Source organism: Protopterus annectens, chromosome 3.part1 (genome assembly GCF_019279795.1).
Source record: "Protopterus annectens isolate FY-2018-M chromosome 3.part1, PAN1.0, whole genome shotgun sequence".
Lineage (NCBI taxonomy): Eukaryota > Metazoa > Chordata > Ceratodontiformes > Protopteridae > Protopterus > Protopterus annectens.
In genome coordinates this window covers 481,867,809-481,882,884 of record NC_056732.1, presented here as the reverse complement: position 1 = coordinate 481,882,884, position 15,076 = coordinate 481,867,809, and the positions used below count along the sequence as shown (strand labels likewise).

The following is a 15,076-nucleotide window of genomic DNA, read 5'->3' as shown; positions in this document are numbered from 1 at the left end:
CATGGGTACTTCCTGCATGGACCATTGACTGAACAGTAGTCACTGTAGAATTCTCATATACAGACGTGATAATGGAATTAAGTTTATTGCTGCTGCCATGGTCCCCAGTATTTTCAAGACTGTTCTTGTTTGTACTCTTTTCTTGGAAAGTAGGTTTTTGATGATGTCGTAGGACCTGAACTCTTTCAGGGGGAAGTTTTGTCATTATTTTTGTTGTATCTAGACCTGCTCCTATAAAAAGGATACACTGAGATGGCAACAAGGCAGATTTTTCGTAATTTATTGCGATTCCTAGGTGAGAGCAGAGGTGCAAGTTGGTGTCTCTTGCTTTTTATAGTAGGTACTCGGTGGCTGTGGTCAGGAGCCAGTCATCTAGGTAAGGAAACGCATGGAATTCCTAGGTGTCTCAAGTGAGCTGTGACTACTGCCATACACTTGGTGAACACTCTGGGGGCTGTAGTGAGACCAAAGGGTAGAGCTCGAAGCTGGTAGTAACTGGCTCCCAGCCGAAAGTGCAAATGACTCCTGGATCACCTGCTCATCTTTATGTGGTAGTACACATCCTGGAGGTCTATAGAGCACATCTAATTGAATTGCCCCAGAAAAGGGAGTACTGACTGCAGTGTTACCATCCAGAACTTTGACTTTCTTACTGACTTGTTTAATCTGCTGAGATCCAGGATGGGCCTCCAGTCCACTGGCTTCTTTGGAACTAAAAAGAACCTTGAGTAAGTTCTGGATCCTGTTTGGTCTGCGGGGACAGTCTGGATGACTCTTTTCTAGCAACTTTTGAATTTCTGCAGTTGCCTGTTCTGTTTGACTGGGTGGAACGTCCTGGATGTTTTTTTATGTTCGGAATGGGGAGAAAAAAGGGTATGAAGTAACCTCTGGATACAATGCTTTGTACCCACTTGTCTTTTGTTATTTTTAGCCAGGCTTCTGGGTACAAAGAAAAGCGACCCCTGACTGCCTCCAGAGATAGACAGGTGGGTCTCCAATCAGGAGCGCTGGAAGGGCTTACCAAGGAAAGATTCCTTGTCTCCCTGATTTTGCGGACTCCCTCTGCCTCGTGGCCAGCGTCTTCCATTACTGCTTCTTCCTCTGCCCCTGGGGGAAGAATCACCACGAGTCCTGGAAAGCTCTCCAGGATTTTCAGAACCACATCCCCCCCCCCTTTGACCTAGAAGGTAGGGAAAAACCAACACCTATGGCAGAGAGAGTTTTCCCCTTCTTGTTCACACCTGGTTAGTGTGTCTTTGACTTTGGGCCAGAATGGGGACGAGCCGTCGAAAGGGGTATTAACAAAAGAATATTTTAAGTGCTCCACAAAGTCACACAAGCACATCCATGAATGTCTCCTTAGGGAAATTCCAGAACCCGCTGCTCTACTTGCTCCATCTGCTACATAAAAAATTAGTCTTGCGGAGGAGTTGACCACTGAATTTAAGGAGGAGAGAGGAGAGGAAACCACATCTGATACCCTTTCAGCTACTGAACCTTGGAGAGTATTTCCTAGCTCTTTCAGGAGATCTCTCTGAAGTCTGGAAAAGTGGGTGAGATAATTCAGCGATCTAAGAGCAAAGGTCGCTGAAGAAAATGTGCGCTTTCCATATTTGTCATTCGTACGAGACTCCTTGTTCGGCAGATGGACAGAAGGGGATGTCTCTGACAGCTCCTTTTTGGTGGTTGCCACTACCACAGCATCTATTGGGACCCCTTTTGTAAGAAAACTCTTGTCTGTAGGAGATGTGATAAACTTGTTTGGCCTCTGAGTAAAAGGCTCCACCAAGTCTCGAGACTCCCACGCCTTTTGACAAACTAGGTCCATCAGTTCATCGAAAGGTGGAGACACCCAAGTGGCAGAAGAGCAAGACCCAAAAACCTTCAGGCATACAAACTTCTCCTCAGAAGGGCTGATGGGCTTCCAGCTGCCTCTCTAAGTATTTCCAGGATGTCAGCAAAGGAGACATCCTCAGAGGGTGACCATGGGGACCCATCCAACTCATCAAGCTCTGTATCGGATATGATGGACTCCTCTAGCAAGTCTAAATGCTTCCACTTGCATAGTCTCGGGACCTCTTCAGAAGGGTATTCTGGAAAGGTTTTGGAAAAGAAGGGTTCACCCAATGGGGCATCCTGAGGCTTAGGGTCTCCGCTTCTCTGTGGGTGCAGTGGTGACAAGACAGACACTGGTGCCTTAGAGGGAAGAATGCCCAGGACCAGACAGTGGACCTGTCTGTGGAGACAGCACTCTGCTCATCACCTCAAATGCCCCCTGCCCCTGATCTGAGGAAACTCCCAGCTCTGAGGAAAGTACAGTTTTGTACACTTACCATAAATGTAGATGTTTGAGTGTATTCACTGTTGCAGTCATCACTTGTGGATTATCCCTGCTGGGCAGCCCTCGGCCAGCCTGAATACCAGAGTAAAGGATTTCCCTCCTGTGTCAGTGAAACACAAAACATCCAGAGGGCATCCTCGGAACCAAGGGGTTTGGCTCTGAGGCAGATGGAGGAGTCGAGCTCACCCACGCCGAAGCCCCGGAGAGGGAAGGTCGGACCTGACAACTGTTCGATCCGACTCTCCTCCCCGGACCAGACCAGAGAGAGTCGGCTCCTAGACTCCAAGTTCAGATGGAACTGAGGATGTCGGAACAGTAGTCGGACCCGAAGATCCTGGGATAGGTCTCTGCTCCAACGGTTCTACTACTATCAATTCTAGACATTCTGGCTCTGAAGTCAGAGATTGGCTTGGAGGAGGAATTGATGGTGAAAGGGTAGGCTTGGTCGGTTCTGAAACCCTCTGAGTTGGATGTGACAAAAATCTGGCAAGTGCCGGTGTCTTAAACAGCCTCCGCACCAAGCAATCCACATCATCATCAGACAGGCTCCTGGAGGACCGAGTGGAGGGGCAGGAGATCTTGAACTCTGTAACAATGGAGATCTTAGAGTTGGAGATACTGGTTCCAATTCGGGGGACCGGCTCTGTACATGAAATCCCAATGGCTCCGAAATTGAAGGAGCTGGAGTAGAAGACTTCTCGGGCCAGACAGTCTTCCAGTCCGAAGATGAAATTTTTTGAGGAAAATTATCTTTTCTCCGATCTGTCTGATTTGGAAGATGGAGAATGGGCTGACCTCAAAGGACCCTGATCTCCTTCTATAGCTTCTGAGAAGGGTGTCTTCAACAGGCATCTCCAAATCAATTTATTTTTCCTCTCAAGTAGTACCCTATATGACTGAAGGAGTGACATTTGACATAAGACTCCTGAAGGTGTGCCGCTCCGAAACAGTACACGCAAACTGTATGTCAGTCAGTAATGGACATTTTTTGGCTGCATTTAGAACATTTTTTTTAAACCCTGAAGGTTTACTATTCTTAGATTGCTTAGTAGACATCCTAGAGAAAACAGCAACAGCAAAAGTAAACTATCACAAAAAAATGTATATACCTATACAGTGGATATAAGAAGTGTACACACCCCTGTTAAAATGCCAGGTTTTTGTAATATAAAACAATGAGACCACAATAAATCATTTCAAAACTTTTCCCACCTTTAATGTGACCTATAGGCTGTACAATTCAATTAAAAAACAAACAAATCTTAGGGGAAAAATATAAAAAAAATAAAAGCTGTACAATACGCTGGTTGCAATATTGTGCACACCTTTAAACCAATACTTTGTTGTGTGTGCACACCCTTAATATAATACTTCATTGAATAACCTTTTGATTTAATTACAGCATTCAGTCTTCTTGGGTAGGAGTCTATCAGCATGGCACATCTTGACTTGGCAATATTTGTCCACTCTTCCTTGCAAAAGCACTCCAAATCTGTCAGATTGCGAGGGCATCTTTTGTGCACAGCTCTCTTCAGGTAACTCCACAGATTTTCTATTGGATTTAGGTCTGGGCTCTGGCTGCGCCATACCAAAACTTTAATTTTCTTCTGGTGAAGCCATTCTTTTGTTGATTTGGATGTATACTTCAGGTCATTGTTGTGTTGAAAGGTGAAATTCCTCTTCATCTTCAATTTTCTAGTAGACGCCTGAAGGTTTTGGGCCAAAAGTTACCGGTATTTGGAACGGTTTCATAATTCCCTTCACCCGACTAAAGTCCCAGTTCCAGCTGAAGAAAACCAACCCCAAAGCATGATACTGCCACCACCGTGCTTCATTGTGGGGATGGTGTTCTTTTGGTGATGCAAAGTGTTTTTATGCCAAACGTACCCTTTGGAATTGTGGGCAAAAAGTTCAACCTTGGTCTCATCAGACCACAACACATTTTCCCACATGCTTTTGGGAGACTTTATGTACTGTTTTGCAAATTTTAGCCAGGCCTGGATGTTTTTTCTGTGAAAGAAAAGGCTATAGTCTTGCAACCCTACCCCATAGTCCAGACATATGGAGAATGTGGGAGAGTGTTGTCACATATAGTACACAACCAGTACTTGCCAGAAATTCCTGCAGCTCCTTCAGTGTTGCTGTAGGACTCTTGGCAGCTTCCCTGACCAGTTCTTGTCTTGTCTTTTCATCAATTTAAGAAGGATGTCCAGTTCTTTGCAACATCACTGTTGTCCCATATTTTCTCCACTTTTTGATTACTGTCTTCACTGTGTTCCATGGTATATCCAATGCTATGGAAATTTTCTTGTACCCTTCTCCTGATTGATACCTTTCAACAATGAGATCCTTTTGTTTTGTAAGCTCTCAGCAAACCATAGCTTTTATTGTAGCAGGCAAACTGAGTAAATGTCAGGAAAATCCTACTAGGACAGCTGAACCTTATTTGGGGTTAATCAGAGTCTCTCTAAATAATGGCTGGTTTGTACCCCAGAAGACTGAATGCTGTCATTAAATCAAAAGGTGCTTCAACAAAGTATTAGTTTAAGGGTGTGCACACACAACAAAGTATTAGTTTAACTGTGTGCACAGTTATGCAACCAGTGTATTCTACGTTTTTTATTTTTTATATTTTTTCCCCTAACAGATTTGTTTTTCAATTGAATTGTACAGGTTATGGGTCACATTAAAGGTGGGAAAAGTTTTGAAATGATTTATTGTGGTCTCATTTTTTTATATCACAAAAATCTGGCATTTTAACAGGGGTGTGTACACTTTTTATATCCACAGTATATAGTACAACTTTTTTAATGTAGAAAACACAATATAATATCAACTATAAAGGAGAAAAAATGGTGCCCTAAATTTAATGGGCCAAGGCGGCCCTCTAACTTAAACGAGCTAACCTGGTAATTTATCAGGAACACCAAGGGAAAAAAATAAAACTTTAAGGTGAAAATTGGCTCTCTAACTTAAACAAGCCTTAACAGTAAGAGAAAGTAAGCCCTAAATGAATATGGCCTTAAGGGAATTAAGTTTAAGCTGGGATAGGATAAGGGAAAAAGCCTTGAGAATAAAAATGACGGCCAACAGAAAAACAACAGAAGTGAACACTCTAAAAACTACTTTAACAACACTAGCTATATATCTATGAAAAAAGTAAAGACAGTTCTTTAAAATATGAATACAAAAATTTCCACTTAGCCAGAGCCAGTATGGAAGCACCCGATCTTGTTTACTGGCAAACGAGATCTGAGGAGTTTTCCTAGAGCATGATGGGATAGGGTTTCAGCCACAAGCTAGTGGAAGACCTCAAGCTTTTGTATAAGGCAGAGATGGAATTGAGTATCGGTTCCGAACCAAACCAGTTAAGAATGAAGGAGAGATAGGACAACATCACATCCACAGTTTCCTAGGCCAGAAGGGAGTCACCACAATGATCTTGGTGGATATTCCTTCTGAATCTTCAGACGTACCCCAGATATTAGTTGAAAGGGCAGAAAAGCACACAGGAACATTCCTGTCTAAGGAAAAGAAAAGGCAACTGTCTTCCAGGCCTTTCTTCATGACACAAAATGATTCAGTGCACTTCATATGAGCAACAAATGCAAAAGCTGTCTCTTTGGTATATCGGGCGTTGGTGATCGGTGGTGTCACCCAAAATGTCATGGTGTGTGTCACCTTTGACACTCATGTCATAGGTTCACCATCACTGATCTATGGTGACTGACTGATATGGAGTAGGGAGAAAGAAGGGCAGACCTGGATTTGATATCTGTTGTCTCCACTACAAGATTTCTCTTCAGACAAACCCCACCACTGGAATTTGTAAAGATATCAGGTGTTGATGTTCGGACCCAAGAGATTTCAGATATCACTGTATTCTGTTCCCTCATAAATGTCTGAAACAAGTGCAATGAAGAGTAACAGGTCCAGGAATGAGCCCTGTAGTACTCCATCAATCACGTTCCTTATTCTCCACTTAGGCCCTCACACCATAACTAAACCCTGCCACTGATCGTGCAGCAGTCTAGCTCCTTACTGTTAAATCCTACCCCCAAATCCCAGTTTTCCTTTCAGCCCCCCCCCGCTTTAGGGACCAAATCCAAAGGCCTTGCTGAACTTCAGTCAGACCTCTTCGCTCCTCTACCCTTGTCAAGTTCTCCTGCAACTGTGTCAAAAAGTAATTCTCCTCACAATAAACCACACAGTGGCATAATCAGTGTTAGTTAATGGCACCTTCACCTGGTTATATTTGATGCCCCTCCCAATGGTTAGCACATCTAAAATTCCAGTCTCTTCAGTGATGATACAAAGTTACAGGCAGCAGTGGGGGATGGAGAAAGTATTTAAGGAAGGATATGGGAAGATGTCCAGGTGGGCCAAAAGGTGGCAGCAGAAGTTCAGTGCAGACAAATGCAAAACTTGTACCACAGCAACACTGGTGTCAACTATCAGTTTGGAATGGGGCATGGAGCTAGCAGCAGCTATAAAGGCACTCAAAGTTAAAAATAAAAAATGTTTTTAAAGACATTATCAGACTTGTTTTACAGTACTACTACTCTATGTGACTAAAGATAACCAATGTGTTTTTTGTATAACCATTACATTTAAAAAAAATGTGCATATTGCATTAACCCCAAACAAACCTTCATAAATATTAATCATAAAAGGAACTAAAAATCAAGAGCCATAAAAGGTAAATTCCTGCTTATCATGTATTGTGTATTTCTGGATTTGTTTGGTGGAGTCCAGTCATCGCAATCTCATTACAAGATTTATATTAACATTACTAGTAACATACTGATTCAAGTACATAACTCTAGCCATTACATGCATTTGTGCATACTCACGTACATTTAGGATTGCTTTTTGAACGAATACGTCCTAGGGATCCAGGAATCAAAAAAATGTCATCTACAGCGTTTAAGTAAGAACTCAGAAATTCCACCTTGTCGCAAGTCATATCTTCCATGCCTAAGACAAAAATGACATGAGTGCAGCACTAAATTCGTATGAAAACCTCTAAACAAATCATTTAAATATGGGCAGCTTTTCACAGAAAAAGCTAAACATCGGTTGTTGTATTTTATGCCTATAACCTGTTTACATCTTAAAAAAGATGACCCATCAGGGTTCCTCTTGATCTTTTGGCATGAATCACATTATACTATCCACTGTCAACAGATCCAAATACAAAGCAAAAGGAAAGGGGACAGGAAACATCCTTGTCCAATTTCCCTTCTCAAGTTGAAGCCCTCTGATAACTGTGTATTCACTTTAACTGTAGATAATCCTCTCATATACCTGAGCCAAAAAAACTATGAAGTCTAAAGGAAACTCATATTGACACAATACATTAAACAGTTACAACTAAACACTATCATATGTTTTTTCAGCATCTAAATTGACTATCACAATTGGCCAGTTTCTGAGTAAGTTGTTGTTTGTCTTTCAGCTTTTTAACGGTAAGGGGTCGCCACAGCGGAACTCCAGTCTGCTAATGATTGGCAGTAGATTTTTATGAAATGCTGAGGTGCCAGCTCGACGCCCAACCTTCAATGAAGGCACGCCCATTTACACACGCATGTCTTTCGAACGCTACCCAACCACAGGGAGGACATGCAGACTCCACACAGAAGGCACTCCCAAGCCAAGCATCGAATGGGAGAACCTCTTGCTGTGAGGTAACAACGCTATCGCCGTACCACCGCAGCAGCCAATGGACAGTTTCTGAGTATAAGCTTCTTTTAATAATAAAAAGGTCTAAAAGATACTGTCAAATGTCTGTCAGCCAGCCAGTGTGGTGGTGGTGGTGCAGATAAGTCCCATACTACAGCCCAGGTAACCCAGGTTCAATTAGCAGCTCAGGTATCTGAAGCACTGACAGAGAATGATGGGTATGCCCATCCCTGTGGGGGAGGGTATTCATCAAGGCATTCCCTATGGGAAAAAGCATGAGCAACAGAGTGGAATAGACCACAGATATTAACAGGTGAATGCAGTGGAGCTCAGGATGCCAAGGGGTAGGTCATAAATGAAAAATCCCCTAGTAGAAATGGTTAATGGCACAACCCTAGGACACTGCTGGGTTCCACACCAGCCCCCAGCCATAGAATGGAGTCAAGCCAGAGGTAGTATAAGATGCTGGTAAAGTTAGAGATGGATGGGGACACCAAGGTAGCTGGAAAGAATGGAGCAGAAGGAGAACAAAAAATGTCCGTCAGCCAGGAATAAATCCACTTAGGAGAATGGCATTCTTAATATGCCTAGACCAAAGCCTTTATCTCTAAATAAAGGTTTAAGCAAACATTTAAACTGATTATATACAAAAATAATATAAAAAAAGGCATACATGGAAAACACTTCTATTAACCTTGAATGTTTTTGTGTTTGCTGCATATCGTTTGGTCTGTGCACCCCATCAATTCTTCCATCATTTTTGAGTTGGGAATTTATTTGTATGTGTACATGTATGTATTTGTGTGGGTGTACTGAAATTAAACAGTCAAAGATCAACGTTTACAAAGTTGACTACAAAAAGTCAACTTTGCAACCATCGACATGCTACCATGCATGTGCCTAACAATAACCTCATTACATGCAAGACTTTAAAAATAAAATGAAAACAGTTTCCTCCCACACCCCCTGCTAATTATATATACCAACTCTGAGCTCACACACTCTCTGGGAAAGGGTATATTTCCATACCCCAAGAAAGTGATCTTGCACGCCTGTTGATTATATTTTGTTGGCTAAAATATGTTGACCACTGATAGATTTGACATATTTATATACAGAGAGAAAGACATTTATAAAATTATAAAAAAGTGAAAGCACAGACTATGGGCCAAGGTGACCTCTTGGAATGGGGAAAGTTTTACTTGAGCAGTTCAGCCTGAACTGGTTAATAGAAAATTCAGTCCGCAATCCATACAAAGTAATAAATGACATCAGGAAGCCTGCAAAACAGACACAGAGATAAGAATAAGTATTGGAAACAATGTTAGGACAAAGTATATCAGTTAGACAATGGTACTGAATATAGTTTACACAAAGGAATGTCACTTGATCTAGGATGTTTCATATACACGCTTGGAACTTTATTTATTTGACATTTGTTGACCGGGTTAGTCCGACTCAGCGAGAGGCCTTTTTCAGCGGAGGCCCAGGAAATGTCTCCACAAACAGCTTTTACATAAATGTAGGTTTCAACATAAACTTCCAGAAGTATCTACACAATACTCGAAGTGCAACTGATACAGGTGTGTGTGGAGGCATCCCTTTTGGGAGTGTGCTAATTTAAATATTTTACTTTTTATTTGACATTTGTTATTATTTGTTGTTCCTCGGGAAAGTCAGGAACCCATTTTCAGCAGACCCTGGGGAGAAAAGCTCCACAAGGTAAAAACATTTGACAAAAAGAAGGTACAGTGATTCCAGAAGCTGATTGAGGACATATGGCCAGGTAAAGGTACTCTCTTCCCACTGTTGTTTTTATCAGGTACACCCGAAAGAGGGAATTTGCTCAACATATAACAGCGCTTTGTCAATACTCCTTTTATTGGTGGCAATACTCCACTCTTGGACTGAAGAACCATAAGATTTAGGGATACAATTATTAAATGCAGAGGTGTGCACTGAGAGTGCAGGAGAGCAACCAGCACTGCTATACTAACCAGTGGCACCCCTCTTTACAAAGAAAAAACAAGACAACTTCAGTGCTAATGCACTTTTCAGAAAGAAGTAGAAGGGGTTTAAGATTGGTACCCCCATCACTCTAAGAATGAATTGATTGTTGCATTCAGCAATACGGGTGGTATGCTTTTAGTCTTTCATGCTTGAATTTGACAAGTTTCACATTCTGAATGTAGAGTACAGAAATCCAACACCTGCAATTGTTGTTGGATATGCATTTCTCTGGTACTGTTTATGTTACCCATCCACTCTTCTCCCTTTCCATTATTGAAAAACCTTTCCAAAATTTCCTCACCATCATAAAATAGCATTTCTCACTCAACAAGAGACACAGAAACTTGATGAAATATTCACCAAAGAAAACAAATGCAAATGTTTTAAACATACAGATCAATATCTTGAAATTTTACAAATAATATCCATATCTTCCTCAGACTTTTTCTTCACCTGATTACTGTGCCTTATGCACATCTGTAAATAATGCATACATCTTCTTTCAGACTGTATCTTTCTACACGATACTGTACTATAACACACACACATACCTTCTGAACATAAATTACCTCTTTCTGCCTTTCTGTTACCAATCAGTATCACTTGAAACTGCCACATTTGCGAAAATGTCAACATTATTCAACATGCGTACTGATTTTGTACAAAACATATATGAACTGTAATACTCTCTCTGAGCTACTGCTCTTTTTAATATTAAATTGTATTATAATTTTTTATACATCCTTTTCCCCTTCTATTATACTGACCAGCAAGACTCACCCTACTGCAACTAAGCTCAATCATTTCCCAGAGGTGGGGACAGCACCAAAGTAGGTGATCCTTCCAAGTCCTCTAGGCTATAAACTGACGAGACACCATCTTCACAACAGACAACAGGAATTCTGTTTCCTTGATAGCATCCCAACAATTGAGGGCATTACACATTTCTAACTCCCCCTCCTCTTGGTGGTAAAGTATGCATATGGGCCATTGGGTCCAATACATAAGACAGAGTCATCAAAAAGTCAAACTTCATATGGTTGAGATCATTTGATCGACTTTCTGAAATGTAAAGCTTTTGTATGGGGGTCGCAGCTACAGTGGGGATCAGAGAATGTATCTTTTTCCCACTGTAGTGCAATCTCGGAGTTGGTATATATAATAAGGGGGGGGGGGCAGCTTGGCCCCCTGCAACTTGTAGATTTTTGTTGTTTTGTGCTGTCTTGACGTTTTGGAAAGTCGATCAGATGGTCTCAACTATATGAAGTTTGACTTTCTGATGACTCAATCTTCTGAATAGAACCAGGCCATCCATTCTCTGTGACCAGAATATGCGTGTTCCTGCATCACCTGCTTAGGACACCCACCACAGTCCTGTTCAAGACTTGCCCCCCACAATGTTCATCTTTCTGGGGGATGTGGGCATGGCTGACCAAGGCCAGACACTCCCCCTCCCAGGATGGGCATTCCCAGCCTCTCCTGGCTATTCCTTAAAGTGCCAGGGGCTTGAATTGAACTTGGGTAATATGGACCACACTCAGGCGGGGGGGGGGGGTATCTCCTCTATGCCACTGGAGCAGGCTATACTACACTACATGTTTGATTTCATTAATGAATTTCATCATATCATTTTAAGCTTAACCGGTATTTCTTTGCCTGTACAGTGCTTTAAGCAATGCTACCTGATTGTATTACCAGATGTCACTATTATACTCATTCTATGTTCTGCAATTTTGGCATGGGTTGTGACTTAAGACACTTCTGAACCAGCTCACTTGCCTGGTTAACAGACTTGAGTAAATGCATACATACATACATAAATAATACATATCAGAAGCAGAATACCAAACATGAATCAGCTTTCACTTACCTGCCTCACTTTAATTCTATCAGCCCCATATTTTTGCAATATACTTCAACAAACTTGCCTTGAGGCACCACTATGAATGTTCTCTGCTCGCCCTAGGCATCCCAATTGTCAGTGAACAGACTGCAATCAACAGCCATCACAATCACTCCCATCTTAAAAAAAAATATCTAATGGAATTTGATGGGTAACATTGATCAAGGAAACTGTGATAACTGTTCTTGACACCAGTCTTTCACAAGTATAAAGCGCCAGTCTGGGTCTTCTACGTATTCCAATATTTTAAAATCAGAACCTCTATGAAACAGAAGGGTCTCTCTTAGTACCATGAACAACAGATGCCCCCATTACAACTCCTTTCCATTCCCAGCTAGTTGGAAAGAATATTTTTTCTGTTGCATTTTTTTTTTGCAGAGATCCAAATGTGGAAAGTATCTTAATATTAGCAAACATCCTAGACCTTTTTACAGGGTCAGTCAGTCCATTAATATTCAAAGAGAATACACTAAACATCTTTACATATTCATTTATATTAATTAACTCAGTTATTTTGCCTCCACATATATCTAATTAGCTTTTCTCAATTTTCCCTTACCCTCCCTTTAATCAGTTCCACCTTTAAATGTTTTCTACCATGTTTGGGTAGCGTATCATTTGAACGGCTATCTCCCTGGGTCCTTTCACTACAACATTTTCAGCACTTTTTGTCTCTAACAACACTCTTTCAATACTTCCTTATCCAAATCACTACAGGCTGGCACCCATATGACCTTCTAGCACCAGAAAACTTGATCCCAACTTTGTAGACTAAGAGTGCAGAATATATATTTTCCAAGTACATACACTTAAAGCATGCCAACTTATAATTTAACATTTAATTTACACAACAAACCTTTAAAATATAAAATGCTTACTTTTTCAATCAACAGATATTTACAAAATTTATACAAGAACCAGAACAGTTTACCCACGTCATACCCTCCAATTATGTATAACTATACACACAAGTCCGTAATGTGGAAGCACGGAAATTATACTGACATAGCCCATCCAGTGTTCTTTAAGGTTTCCTATTTATTCTTTTTCCAAGGCTTGCTTACAGTATTTAATTGTATTACTGTACCTGCTGCTAACAAATTGTGATTTTCCTCAAAAACAAGTAGTAGCTATATCACCAAGCAAGCAGTCCCAATCATCTACCTACACTTCCCAGCCAACAGATTTCTTTAATATTCACAGAAACCCTGTACAAGCATGTTAACAGCTGCATAGAGACAGCTGTACCCACTAAGAAGAAGCACAGAACTAAAAAAAAAAAAAAAAAAAAAAAAAGCCACCCTGGTGAAATCAAAATCAATAGGCTGTATAACAGGAGGAAGAAAATCATGGTAAAATTAGGAGGTGTAGCACCCAGCAGGATAAAAGCACTCATCAAACTAAGCAACTCGGAGGACAAATTAAGTCTAACAAAGCCAAATTTGAGGTAAGTCTTGCCTCCCAGGCTAAGGACAACCACAAAGCATTCTTTAGCTGTGTCCGCAACCTCAAAGGCAATACACAATTGTGTGCAGAGCTCATTGTAAATGGAGCCACCTATACGGAGCCAGAAGACGTAGCAAACCTCCTGGCTGATAAATTCAGCTCCAACTTTACCCCTCTCTCCCCCTCAACCTTCCCTCAGGAAATATCATCAAATATAATTCCCCCTCAGGAAATATCATCAAATATAATTCCCCCTACTATCACTAGGGAACAGGTCCTTAATGCTCTAAGACCAAGAACACTGCATCAATGGGACCAGACAACATCCCAAGATGCTTTCTAAACAGCATGAAACATGACCTATCAGGGCCTCTGGAATTACTATTTAATTGTAGCCTCCAAACAGGTTTTGTGCCTCATGAATGGAGAAAGGCAGCAGTCATCCCTCTGCACAAAGGTGGGCCAACTACACACAATGGAAACCAAAGACCCAGAAGTCTCACTAGTCTTATATGTAATGCCATGGAAAGAATGGTCATGGAGATGATTAACAGAGATATAGTAAACCTCCAGACAATGGACCCAACTCAGTTTGGTTTTGTCAAGGGCAGATTACGCCTATTCAACCTGGTGGACTTCTTTGAGAAGGTCACTAATGCAATGAACAAGGGCAAAGTATACTATACACTGCCTACCTTGACCTGGCTAAGGCATTTGACACAATATCCCACTTGGGCATTGTTGACACCATATGTCAGGGATAGCCTAGCCCCTCTCAGAGACAGGACCCAGGAAGTTAGAATTGGGGAGTCCACCTCTACAAAGAGGCCAGTCACAAGTGGAGTCCCTCCAGTCCTCAGACTGCTCCTTTTTGGCATTTACTTTTCAGAAGTCAAGGTCAATGTCTAAATTTGCAGATGTTTGCAAATTAGGAGCTGTCACTGAATCGCACACTGACACAAATGTTCTTCAGGAGGGGCTGACACAAACAAACTGGTGTCCGAGACATGGACTAAAATTAAATGCCAAGAAATGCATAACAGTATCCTTTGGGAAGTCATCCATCCCTGGTAACTATCATATTGACAACACACACCTTACAGTTGACCCAGTAGTCAGGGACATAGGGACAACATAGACAGTAATCTAGCCTTTGACCATCAAGCATCTACAGTGGTGAGGAAATCATTCTGTGTTGCGCAACTTATAAACAAAGGTATGGCATCTAAGTCTAAAGAAAGTATAGTTGTGTAAAATCTTACCATAACTTTAGATGCCCTTCTCTTCTATTTGCTGCTGTACCCAAAACATAATGGCCATTTTACAAAAGTTAGCTGCTACTATAAAGGTACATTCATCGGCCCGCTGCAATCAGCATATGTAGGCCATAAACAGGCAGAGTATAAAGTGGACATCAGCACGCACCTACCTCAAAAATGAATGTCACCAGAAGCTATGGAGTGGGTACTCAGGAGTCAGGCAAGCAGCAGGGGGAAGGCAGGGTGGGAAACTATACAGCAGCACATAGAAGAGAAGGACATCTAAAGTTACGGTAAGATTATATGCTGCTGTATCCATAACATGAGGGAGAGTGCAAAAGCTCATGCTATTAAGAACTGGGTGGAGGAAGAGACACATTTTCCACAAAGCCATGAAGAATGGCCCTGGCAAATCCTGCTCTGGACCTGGAAATA

The 15,076-nt window shown here is 41.5% G+C and overlaps 1 protein-coding gene across 1 annotated transcript in view; it reads right to left on the bottom strand.

Annotated features, from left to right (window-relative positions):
* The window catches only part of ENPP2 (ectonucleotide pyrophosphatase/phosphodiesterase 2), a gene marked incomplete in the record, with an annotated part of 2,364,887 nt that overhangs the window by 1,350,592 nt on the left and 999,219 nt on the right, over positions 1 to 15,076 (bottom strand). Inside the window, 1 exon segment of the mRNA XM_044066921.1 lies at positions 7,199 to 7,318. Within this exon segment, the coding sequence (XP_043922856.1) occupies positions 7,199 to 7,318 (120 nt within the window).